Below are 12,858 nucleotides of genomic sequence, written 5' to 3' on the forward strand. Positions count from 1 at the left end.
TATGAGTAAAAGTACTCACACAGTGTGAGCGTGAAGTACTAGGTAGTATATGGAACGTCTTTTTAAAAAACTTTTTGTATTTTTTTCACGCGCAGACGAGGAGGACGTGCGCACGGCGCTGCCCCTGGCGTCCATCGGCAGCTTCTTCTCGGACGACGACGACTCCTTCAAGCAGCAGCAGAAGAAGAAGACCAAGAAGATGAAGGAGGGAAAAGTGGCCAAGGTCAAGAAGCGGAGAAAGGAGGTGACCTCTCGCGACCTTGACCCTCGCTCACTTGCTAACACAAAAACTGGACGCGTCCGATACATTCCAGCCAACAGGATACGTGCGATACACTGCGTAACGAATTATAGTCAAACTACTTATGAAATACTCCGTATTTAACAGTACATACTGCATACTATTTATTTGATTGTGCATACCATACTACTTTATTTTTGATACTACATGTACCATAATTCCTGGCCTACAGAGCACACCTGGTCATTAGCCTCACCCAGTACATTTGTAACGGAAATACCATTTGGTACATACATAAGCCGCATGTGTGTAAAAGCCGCAAGTGTCCACATTGAAGCCGACAACACGAGATATTTACAAAGACGGTACACAGAGGGTTTAACGCTAGCGCCGCCGTGCTAACACTAGCACCACCGCGCTAATGCTAACGCTAGCACCGCGCTAACAGCGCCGGTTAAAAGAATACATACTGGTAAAAATCACTGAAACACGGCAGCAACACGCTACCACAGGACCGATAAAAGTCACTTCCTCGGCGCATACATTCCACCGGTTTCACTCTTACCTTTTCCTCTCGAGTGCCCCTTAGCGGCCGTGAGAAAAAGTTGACTCGTCACCGCATAAACCGCAGGGTTGAAAGCGTGTGAAAAAAGTCGCGGCTTATAGACCGGAAATTACAGTACGTAGTAACATTTAACATTCAAACATACTGTATACTAGCCTACATACTACATACTAGATCAGGTGCATGGTTTCATTATTATTATTATTATTATTTGTGCTTTCACTTTTGTATCTGACTTGCTTACATTAATGAAAAAAATTAAATGATGTTGTAAAATATAAAAATGACAAATATTTGATGTTTATTGAACTTTGACACTGACGTTTGCCGCAAATTTTAAATGATGTGTCACTTACTCCATGGTATGTACGACATACAATGAGGCGGGTACTAGATCCTACACTTGATACATTTTACATGATATTTAGTTTATTGCAGATACTCCATTACTGCATTCCATATTTCACATACTACTTGCGAGACACTAGGTATTAACAACGGCTTCCATGCCACATGTTGCATACTAGATATTGCGTGACAGGCTCGGTACTAGGTACATACATACTAGACACCCTGATTTACGTGCTGCATATTCAGCGCTACATTACTGCATGCCAGATGCAAGAAACTATGAATACTACATGTCATATGCCATTTATTAGTGAACTCAACTACAAATATTAGACACTACATTCAGTACTCTATATTGGCTACTAGATATTAGATACTTCATATTATGTGTTACGGGCTACACGCTGCATGCTAGATACTGTAATAAGTACTATAGTATACTTCAAAAATATGTGCTACGTGTTACCACATACAGTAGTACATACTAAGTTCTACATGCTCCATACTTGAGGTTGAACAAATAGACTTGCATAACGCGACTGTAATAGTAAATAAAAGAAAATAAATAAAAGTAACGGCGGGACAGTGGTTCGGCTGGAAAGTGTTGGCCTCACAGTTTTGAGGTTCTGGGTTCGATCCCGCCTGTGTGGAGTTTGCATGTTCTCCCCGCGCCTGTGTGGCTTTTCTCCGGCCACTCTGGTTTCCTCCCACGTCCCAAAAACATGCAACATTAATTGGACACTCTAAATTGCCCATAGGTGTGATTGGGAGTGGAGCTGTTTGTCTCCATGTGCCCTGCGATTGGCTGGGGACGGGTTCAGGGTGTGTCCCGCCTTCCTTCCTTCCTTCCTTCCTTCCTTCCTTCCTTGTATCCATCCATTATGATCCCAACATACTCCTTTTCTTATCACCTTCCTTCCTTCCTTCCTTCCTTCCAAAATACTCATTTTCTCGTCACCATCTTGCTCCTTCCTTTCATCCATCCATCCATTATGATCCCAACATACTCCCTTTCTCATCACCTTCCTTCCTTCCTTCCTTCCTTCCTTCCAAGATACTCGTTTTCTCACCATCCTTGCTTCCTTCCTTCCATCCATCCATCCATCCATTATGATCCCAACATACTCCTTTTTTCATCACCATCCTTCCTTTCTTCTTCCTTCCTTCCTTCCTTCCTCCTTCCTTCCTTCCTTCCTTCCTTCCTTCCTTCCTTCCTTCCTTCCTTCCTTCCTTCCTTCCATCCATCCATCCTCCATCCATCCATCCATCCATCCATCCATCCATCCATCCATCCATCCATCCATCACAAAAATCCCAGTCAGGCTTTCCCCTGTTTATCCAAATGGCAGTGAAACAAAGGCACTGCAGTGTGGAGCCAAGAGAAGTTGTTTTTTTTTTTCAATTGTTTTTTCTCTTTCTTTTTCTTTTTCTTTTTTTTATGAAGCATGTCTCAGATCAGCCCGCCGTGTTGTTGATTTTACAGTTCAGCTGCGAGGACAAAGAGTTGTTTTTCAGCGCCGACTCTCATATTCACGCGCGCGCTCATTGGCTGGTTGGCGTGCGGCCGCGCGCACCGCACTGCAGTCTCTCCCCCCCCCCCCACCCCCCTCCCTCCGAGGGAGATCCAATATGCAGGAGCATCTAATTTCATTAGGTGATCAGGACTTATCAGATTGTTCTCCCTCCGAGAGGGGTGGGGGGTGGGGGGGGCAAGCATCCTCCTCTTTTGTGTTCTTTGGCCCCGCTGTGCCACGCGCGGGCCTCCTCCATCTCGCCTTTGCCTTCTCTGCCTCGTCTCTTCAGCCACCTCTGCTCCCCTCCTCCATTTATGCTCCTCAATTTACTCCCCTCCTCTTCCCCCCCCCCTTCCTCCTCTTCCTCTTTTTCTTCTTATGCATAAATGGGATTTGTCTAGACGGCGGCGGCTGCCGGAGAAGCTCGGGCCTCTGCATAACAAGCTCGTTATGCGGAGCTGTGTGATTGGATGGCGCTGTTCTATTAGCTGTTGTGTATGTACGCGCGTGCGTGTGTGCGCGCGTGCAGGGTGAAAGGGAGGATAGGAAGGAGTGAGAGAAGAAAATTAAATGGGGGGGTGAGATGTGCAAGGAGGGGAAGTGAGGGAAAATGAACAGTGGTTGGGTTTTGTGTGTGTGTGTGTGTGCGTGCGTGAGTGCGCGCGCGTGTGTGTTGGGGGGTATGAGAATGACAGCAAAACTAGGAGAAAAAAAAAGCAAGAGAGGGAGAGACTGCTCAAATGTGGTTGCCGTGGCAACACCGCTAGGCTGCCGGTGAAGGGTTGCCGGGCGCTGCGGCAATGTGAGCCTTTCCACTGCGCCACGGAGCGAAAAACGCCCGCAAGTCTGTGTGCGTGTGCGTGTTTGCGTGCGTGTGGAAGCAACAGGCTGCACACACGTACACGCGCGCACACGTGCGCTCCACTTGAATATGCGCAACATGAGAGAAAAACAGACAAGCATGACTGGAAATGCGTGCAGATGTGAGAGGAAGGAAAACACAAACGCATGAATATGCTAACATAGATGCACAATCACCCATAATGGATGATAGGACACACACACACACACACGACAACACCTGGTCGATGTTGAATGATTCAGACTTCCAGATGTCTCATCGCGGACACGACCGAGATGTTCTCCTTCGGTACGTCAGCAAAACGCCACCGATAGATTTGTCGTTTTAACATTGTAGCGTTATGCAATAACGACAATAATATCGGTGCCTTGAGATACGCGCGAGCTGCCTTACGGCTGTTTCAAGACGCAAGTTGATTTTGTTTGCGTTGACTTTTTGACAAAAATTTGACATAAAAGTATGAGGACTGCATGAATAACCTACTTGAGTATAAATTAATTTTCTTATCTGCTTATCCTCACAAGGGTCGCTTGAGCCTATCCCGCCTGTCAACGGGCAGGAGGCGGGGTAGACCCTGAACTGCTTTACAGCCAATCACAGGGCCCATAGGGACAGACAACAGTCACGCTCAAAATCACACCGAGGGGCAATTTAGGGGCAATGAATGCATGTTCTTAGGATGCGGGGGGAAAACCGGGGTGCCCGGAGAAAATCAAAATTCCGGTCCTCAGAACTGTGAGGCCAATGCCAATGGAGTTTGCATGTTCTCCTTTGCGCCTGAGTGGGTTTCCTCCGGGTGGGCACTTCGGTTTCCTCCCACATCCCCAAAACATGCAACATTCATTGGACACTAAATTGCCCCTAGGTGTGATTGTGAGTGCAACTGTTGCTCTGTGTCTATGTGCCCTGCGATTGGCTCTCGACCAGTTCAGCTTGTACCCCGCCTCCTGCCCGTTGACAGCTGCGATAGCCTCCAGCACTCCCTGTGACCCTCGTGAGGATAAGCGGTGAAGAAAATGGATGGATGTTTAACCAAACTCTCACATTTCTTTTAATGAAAACTCGCTAGCTTTTATTGCTCACATTCAATGTTAAACACCATGTACTAGCTCACAGATATTAGCATCGATGGCGCAATAATTATTATGATGACGAATTAGCATAATAATTATTACTTTAAGACACACAGAGCAGCAATACATTCAGAACGTACAGTGAAACTCGGACTTCTCTCTGTTGCTCTTGTCCCGGTATATTGTATACTGTAAAAAAACATAAAAAAAAAAAGATTGCCCGAAAATCAGCGATGTAGCCGTACAGCGGTAGGTGAAACTCCGACAACGTAGGGATGACTAATTATTCCTCACTCTGTCCTAAAATGGCTCCAAAGTGAAGAATGTGGGTTCTCTCTCGTCCCCAGGGAGGCATCCAGGTGAACGCGGACAGCGAGCAGGACCACGCGTCCGAGGCGGACGCAGAGGACGCCGACCGTCCCGAGCGAGGCTCCGGGAGCGAGAGCAGCATGTTCAGCCCAAACAAGAAGAAGAAGAAGAAGCCCAGGGAGAAGAAAGAGAGGAAGCCCAGGAGGAAGAAGCGGGACGAGGAGGACGACGACGACGACGACGACGACGGGACGATGAAGGTCAGTTGGAAAGCGGGGCGCACCCATCGCCCGGTTTTGACACCGTAGCCCAGGGAACAACAATCGGCAACGCAGTGGACCGCAAACAAAACGATACCTTCACTGACATTTGACAAACCTCCTCTACAAATAGATGTCTGGTGTAGTACCAAGATTGACCTGCGAGGAGCCAGCACAGGCCATCCAAACTGCTTGAAAATACAAAGAAGAAGAAACAGCCGTAGTCGTATTAGTAGCAGTAGTAGTAGTAGTAGTAGTAATAAAGTAGTAATAGAATAAACTGTCTTCAGCCCAAGTCTTTTCCAAGCAGATCGGGGGAGAAATAAACACAGACCACAGGATAATCGTTTGTGATCGTGAGGATTGAACAGATTTAACATTTATGATGGTTTTCCAAGCAGGTTGTGGAGGAGGGAAAAAAAAACTTTTAACACACACTTGACCACATTTTAATTGCTCAGGACAATCTTTCAGAGACATCTGATAATCGTGACTTTCTAGACTTAAATCGGATAGGGCAGTGGGAGCGGGAAATACTCATATTTGGCCTGATTATCGATATGTGTGCGCACAAACACTCAGGAGCCCAAATCGTCCAGCCAGCTGATGCACGAGTGGGGCCTGGAGGACGTCCAGTACGGCTTCACCGAGGATGACTACAAGACTATCACCAACTACAAAGCTTTCAGCCAATTCCTCAGGCAAGCTTCCATTTTTTTTTTCTTGTTGTTTTCTTCTTCTTCTTCTTTTTTTTTTTTCCTCCTGTGTGCACGAGGAGCCGCACACACTGCTTCTTTTGTGTCCAAACCGGTCCAGACTCACCTGGGGCAGTCTGGAGCATCGGCAGCACGGGCGCACGCCAATGTGTGCAGTCAGCTGCTCGCTGAAAGGCTGTGAAAGCTGAACGAGGAGGGAGGGAGGGAGAGATGCGTAGGGGGGCGGGGGCCCGGGGACTTGAACCCGGTGGTCTGTTGTTGGACGGCGTGCCAAAACTCAAAATGACAAAGATGACACAGCAAAGCTTGGGGTTTTGCCCACGTGCGTTTGTTTTCAGCGTTTGCAGGCGGATGGCTCAACTCCCGTTGATGTGCGCTGGGTTAGGTTTAAGGCTGACCCTGGGGTCAGGGTTTGGTTTTCTAGGCGCGGGTTAGGGGTTAGAGGTTTCGGTTACCGTAATACCTGGCCGACAGAGCGCACCTAGTTATTAGGCTCACTCAGTACATTTGTAAAGGAAATACCATTTGGTACATGCATATGCCGCAGCTGTGTAAAAGCCGCAAGTGCCCACATTGAAACATGAGATATTTACAAAGAAAGAGGGGACACGGAGAGTTTAACGCTAATGCTAACGCTAGCGCCGCACTCACCCTAACGCTTCCGCCACGCTAACAGCGCCAGGTAAAAAAAAACAAAACATACTGGTAAAAATCACTGAGACACGGCAGTAACGCGCTAGCGCAGCGCTAACAGCGCCGCACCGGTAAAAGTCACTTCCTCGGCACATATATTCCGCCAGTCTCACTCTTACCTTTTCCGCTCGAGTGCCCCCTTGCGGCCGTTAGGAAAAAAAAATGCACAAATTAGCCGCATCGCCGCGTAAACCGCAGGGTTGAAAGCGTGTGAAAAATGTTGTGGTTTATAGGCCGGAAATTACGGTATGTATTTAGATTATGGAGTGAGGTTTGAGGTTAGAGTAGGATTGGGATTGGGGTTAGGGGTGAGAATCATGCTCAGAGGTCAGTCTCAGCGATTCGTGGTAAAGTTTAATATTAGTGTTGTTTATTTTGTTTTTTGGTTGGGGTTGTCATCCATCCATCCATCCATCCATCCATCCATCAATTTTCATAGCTGCTTATCCTCACAAGGGTCGCGGGGCGTGCTGGAGACTATCCCCGCTGTCAACGGGCACATAGAGACAAACAGATGCCCTCGCAATCACACCTATGGGGAATTTAGAGTGTCCAATTAATGTTGCATGTTTTTGGGGTATGTGGGAGGAAACCTGAGCGCCCACCCGGAGAAAACCCACGCGGGCACGTGGAGGACATGCAAACTCCACAAAGGCGGGTCCGGTGTGACGGTTTGAGCGCTCCTTGTGATTCATGCTCATGCGTTACTAACAGGGGAACTCCGGGTACGTAGTAGACGCATACTAGGAAATCTCGTAGTTCCCCTTCATCCACATGGAGGAAGCTAACATACGTGATATCCTAACCCCAACCTTAACCCATTTGTGAGTAACGTCCCATTTTTGGGACATCACGATTTTCACGCATGATATCATGCAGTATATCAAAATATTGAAGTGTTTTAATCTGAAGCCACAATTTGGTATCAGGAGAAGATAACTCATCGGTCAAAAGCAGTGAGATTTTTGGGAGGAGATTATTAAATTGGTAAAGGTATCGTCTAATTTAACCACCAACGAAAAAGAAGTGTTATTTCCTTGATTGTGGCCTGTTAGGAGACTTTTATCTCAATAAGACAATAAAAATTGCCACCCTGCCCATGAACGGGTTAAAACAAAAGTTGATAAAATATACACAAATATGTACGTTCGCCGTGTTCATGTTTCTGGGACGTCTGTAGCGAACATGAACTCTCGGCGACACATGTTGAAGCATGGATGGGGATGTTTCAGACTGGCGGGAAGTTCACAACATATGCACGCGTGCGCAGTAGTAACATTCATCACAAGGAGACTTTTCAGCACCGGGATCGAACCCGGGACCTCAGAACTGTGAGGTCTTCACTTTCCAGCTGGGCCACCGTGCCGCCCTGGTTGGGGTTGTGTGTACTATGGGACACGGAAGCGCTTTTCAAAGAAGAGAACATCCCACAACCGAGTGAAGTGACCGGGGCAATATCACTCTATCGTTTCCAGCTTTAATTTAGATGATATGCGGATCAACTGGCCACTGGTTTTGCCTTGATTCAAAGCTGCAATTGCAGTTGCACGTTGTATCAACAAGCCAATCAAAATGAACATAAAAATACATTTCTAAGCTAACGTTAGCCGCGCCTCCTTCAGGCTATATTAATCAAGTTCCGCTATATAAAGTATACATATAACTTCAAACTATACAAAATTTGTGTGAAAGGATTTGATAAAAAGAAAAGCAGTGGGGAGTTCTTGACAAATACTTTATTTGATCAATTCCATCTCCGCACATAACCACACACATCCGCCCCTGTGGTTAGTTAAAAAAAAATAGTTTGAAAAACAAGCGCTCAGATCAAGATAAGTGCTTATGAAACCAAATGAAAAACAAAAACAAATAAATAAATCATGAAGACAAAATAGAACAAAGTTAAAATATTGATTTAAAGTATATTGAGTAAAAGCATGTGCTGTTACGTCTGCGATGAGATTTGATTTTGTTGTGAAAAATATATACAGCATATTACAAAAAAAATAATAATAAAGGAATACATAGTCATAAATCTGCCGTTGTGGTCCTCCTTTGGCGAGCAGGCCTCTCATCGCCAAGAAGAACCCCAAGATCCCCATGTCCAAGATGATGACGGTGCTGGGGGCCAAATGGCGAGAGTTCAGCGCCAACAACCCGTTCAAGGGCGCGTCCGCCACCGCCGTGGCCGCCGCCGTGGCCGCCGCCGTGGAAACGGTCACCGTGGCGCCTCCCGCCTCCGGCGGCCAGCTCGGCGCTCAGCTCGGGCCCGTCAAAAAAGCCAAAACCAAAGAGGGCAAAGGTACTCGCACCGACGACTTCGCACGATTGACGGAGCTCGGCCGTTATGGCGCTGGAACGTGCCGGTGGTCAGCGTGTCGTCTGTATGTCCCCAAGGGCCCGGGGCCCGCAAGAGAAGCAGGAGTGCGAAAGACGTGAAGAAGAAAGCGAAGCCGAAGAAGACCAAATCCAAGTCGGGCCAAAGCGGGAAGAAGAAGAAGGCGTCTTCGGTGAGCCTCGCCAGAATGTGGCATCCCGCGGTTGCAAATTGACTTCTGCTCCCCGTTTCAGAGCGACGAAGACTTCCCGGACGAGTCAGACTTTGACGACATCAGCATCCTCAGTGCCTCGGTGCTTTGTGACGCCTCAGGGGCCGCCGCCGCCACCGCCGCGGCGAAGAAGAAGGCCAGGCGCGGGCGCAAAAAGAGGAAAAGTGGGTTTGGCATTGGCACCGCTCGTGAGGATCCATCGGAGTCACTCGCGAAAGTCGCCCTTTACATAACAGTCATTGTGACATAAGGAAAAGATTATCTATCTATCTGTCTATATGTCTGTCTGTCTGTCTGTCTGTCTGTCTGTCTGTCTGTCTGTCTATCTATCTATCTATCTATCCATCTATCTATCTATCTATCTATCTATCTATCTATCTATCTATCTATCTATCTGTCTGTCTGTCTGTCTGTCTGTCTGTCTGTCTGTCTGTCTATCTATCTATCTATCTATCTATCTATCTATCTATCTATCTATCTATCTATCTGTCTGTCTGTCTGTCTGTCTGTCTGTCTGTCTATCTATCTATCTCTCTATCTATCTATCTATCTATCTATCTATCTATCTATCTATCTATCTGTCTGTCTGTCTGTCTGTCTATCCATCCATGCATGCATGCATCGGTTAGAGTATGAATGTCGGCTCGATTGATTTTTAACCCGCGTGTTGCCACGACGTTGGCTAACAAGTCACCCCCCCCCCAAACCCCCCACCCCCCGTGAACGCGGCCCGTGCCTCTCGTTCCTCCAGAGGAGGACGGCGACGGCTACGAGACGGACCACCAGGACTACTGCGAGGTGTGTCAGCAGGGCGGCGAGATCATCCTGTGCGACACGTGTCCACGGGCGTACCACCTGGTGTGCCTGGAGCCCGAGCTGGAGCAGGCCCCCGAAGGCAAATGGAGCTGCCCCCACTGTGTGAGTACCGGCGATGGCGAGATTAGGGTACAGGTAGCCACGTTTCACTTGAAAACAAATCTGTAAAGTACAACACGACATTCTAATTTTTCTTCTCAGTAGGAGCTGCATGTAAATTAATCAAAGCCGTCATCTATTTTGCTAGCAAATATGTTTTCCCCTTGTGTCGTCTTATTGTATATAGCTGACATTAACGATTATTTTTTTTTTACTTTTGTACTTCAGGAATTATGAACAATTCAGATATGAGGAATCTTCCGGAAGCATTTTTTTTCCCCAGCAAAAGCCTACAAGAACATCTAAATCTTAAATGGTAGCAAGTGCGTGCTGATTCCCGTTTAACATGAGTTTGAATGTGATTACGTAATTCTGACCACAGCTACATACGCGGTTAGAAGAGGATGTGCGCACTTTCGCAAGCCCCGTTATCTCAGTTGTTTAATTTTTATTTACACTCTAAAACAGGGATGTCAAACTCGTTTTTCTCGCGGGCCGCATTGTTGTTCCGGTTTCCCTCAGAGGACTGTTATGACTGTGGAACAAAAATATTTCATCATCTCATCATATTGACACCAATTTATGAACTCGTTTTGGAATCAGAAATCAGAGGTAATGTGTTTTTCAACCGTTCATGTTTGGTAACACAAAAAATGCTAGTAATATCTCAACTTTATCATTTATGATATCAAATTTTGATACAGATTTTTTACAAGAATCAATGGAAATTGACCCTCTAGATTTGGCTTGGCGGGCCACATAAAATCCCGTGGTGGGCCAGATGGGGCCCCCGGGCCCTGGGTTTGACACCTGTGCTTTCTTCTTCTTCTTTTCCTTTCGGCTTGTCCCGTTAGGGGTCGTGGTGACACCAGTGCTGTAAAATATTTGATTTGATTTGTAAATGAGTTGAAGGGGTTTAGGAATTGCCTTTGAACGCCACAAGAAAGCAGCAAAGGCCTAGTTTTGGCGAAGTGAAGCTCCTCAACTCACTTCAAATAGTTTCCTCGGCACCGAGACGCCGTCATACGACTCCCGAGCGACACCGTTTTTTTTTTTTTTTGGACTGCGTGCCCGCAGGAGAAGGAGGGCATCCAGTGGGAAGCCAAAGACGAGGAGGACGAGGAGGAGGAGGAGGAGGTGGCGGCGGCGGGCGAGGAAGAGGACGACCACATGGAGTTCTGCCGGGTGTGCAAGGACGGCGGCGAGCTGCTGTGCTGCGACACCTGCCCGTCGTCCTACCACATCCACTGCCTCAACCCGCCGCTGCCCGAGATACCCAACGGCGAGTGGCTGTGTCCGCGCTGCATGGTGAGCCCGGATCAGCGCGCCACATTTTGTTTTTCCACCTCAGATGATCGGCTAATCTACCTTTTGACCTTTAACGTTAAATACAACCAAATTGGACTCGGGCAGCAGCCCGCTTACCGCAAGTGGTACCGGACACGTTCAGAATCACCGATCGAACAAACCAAGTAATTCCAATATATTACTACAAGGTTTTGTAAATGGAGATGGCTTGGTTCAGATTTGGAAAATTTCCAGCCAATTACAAATTAGTTCGAATTTTCTCCTCTCGTTTTTAATAATAATAATAATAATAATAATAATAAACAATAGTACATGCATGTACCCATTCGAAATGAGTTTAGAATTTTCTTGTCAAGTTTTTAATAATAATAATAATAACAATAATAATAATAATAATAATAATGCATGTACCAATTAGAAATTAGTTTGGAATTTTTTAGTCTGGTTTTTAATAATAATAATAATATTAATGCATGTACCAAATCAGAAATTAGTTAAAAATTTTCTAGTCAAGTTTTTAATAATAATAATAATAATAATAATAATAATGCATGCATGTATCAATGAGACATGAGTTTAGAATTTTTTCGTCAAGTTTTTAACAATAATACTACTACTAATAATAATAAGAAGAATGATAATAAATAATAGTGCATGCATGTACCAATTCGAAATGAGTTTAGAATTTTCTCGTCAAGTTTTTAATAATAATAATAATAATAATAATAATAATAATAATAATAATAATGCATGCCTGTACCAATTAGAAATTAGTTTGGAATTTTTGAGTCACTTTTTTAATAATAATATTAATGCATGTACCAAATCAGAAATTAGTTACAAATTTTCTAGTCAAGTTTTTAACAATAATAATAATAATAATAATAATAAGAATGATAATAAATAATAGTGCATACATGTGCCAATTCGAAATGAGTTAGAATTTTCTTATCAAGTTTTTAATAATAATATAATAATAATAATGCATGCATGTACCAATTAGAAATTAGTTAGAAATTTTTGAGTCAGGTTTTTAATAATAATACTAATAATAATAATATTAATGCATGTACCAATCAGAAATTAGTAAAAAAATTTCTAGTCAAGTTTTTAATAATAATATAATAACAATAATAATAATAGATGATAGTGCATGCATATACCAATTAGAATTAGTTTAGAATTTTCCCATCAAGTTTTTAATAATAATAATAAGAATAATAATAATGCATGCATGTACCAATTAGAAATTAGTTTGTAATTTTTTAGTCAGGTTTTTAATAATAATAATAATAATAATAATAAATAATGCATGTACCAATTTGAAATTAGTTACATGATGCATCTATGCATATAATGTGCACATGTTGATGTATCTGAATACATTATCATAAAAATTAATAAATAGAACAATGGGTTTCATGCTAAAATCTTCATTTTAAAATACATTTTTATACAGCAGTACAATAACGTACAGTATTGCAATGTAATAACAATATTAT

General features: G+C 44.6%; 1 protein-coding gene across 3 annotated transcripts in view; it reads left to right on the forward strand.

Moving 5' to 3' along the window:
• chd5 (chromodomain helicase DNA binding protein 5) overlaps positions 1–12,858 on the forward strand; it is a 53,243-nt gene that overhangs the window by 7,838 nt on the left and 32,547 nt on the right. For all 3 annotated transcript variants that reach the window (XM_061832028.1, XM_061832030.1, XM_061832031.1), the window contains exons 2-9: positions 96–244; positions 4,954–5,175; positions 5,758–5,876; positions 8,651–8,886; positions 8,982–9,094; positions 9,156–9,297; positions 9,885–10,051; positions 11,126–11,356. In XM_061832028.1, coding sequence (XP_061688012.1) covers positions 96–244; positions 4,954–5,175; positions 5,758–5,876; positions 8,651–8,886; positions 8,982–9,094; positions 9,156–9,297; positions 9,885–10,051; positions 11,126–11,356 — 1,379 coding nt within the window. The remainder of the gene's footprint in view (positions 1–95; positions 245–4,953; positions 5,176–5,757; positions 5,877–8,650; positions 8,887–8,981; positions 9,095–9,155; positions 9,298–9,884; positions 10,052–11,125; positions 11,357–12,858) is intronic.

Source organism: Syngnathoides biaculeatus, chromosome 10 (genome assembly GCF_019802595.1).
Source record: "Syngnathoides biaculeatus isolate LvHL_M chromosome 10, ASM1980259v1, whole genome shotgun sequence".
Taxonomy (NCBI): domain Eukaryota; kingdom Metazoa; phylum Chordata; class Actinopteri; order Syngnathiformes; family Syngnathidae; genus Syngnathoides; species Syngnathoides biaculeatus.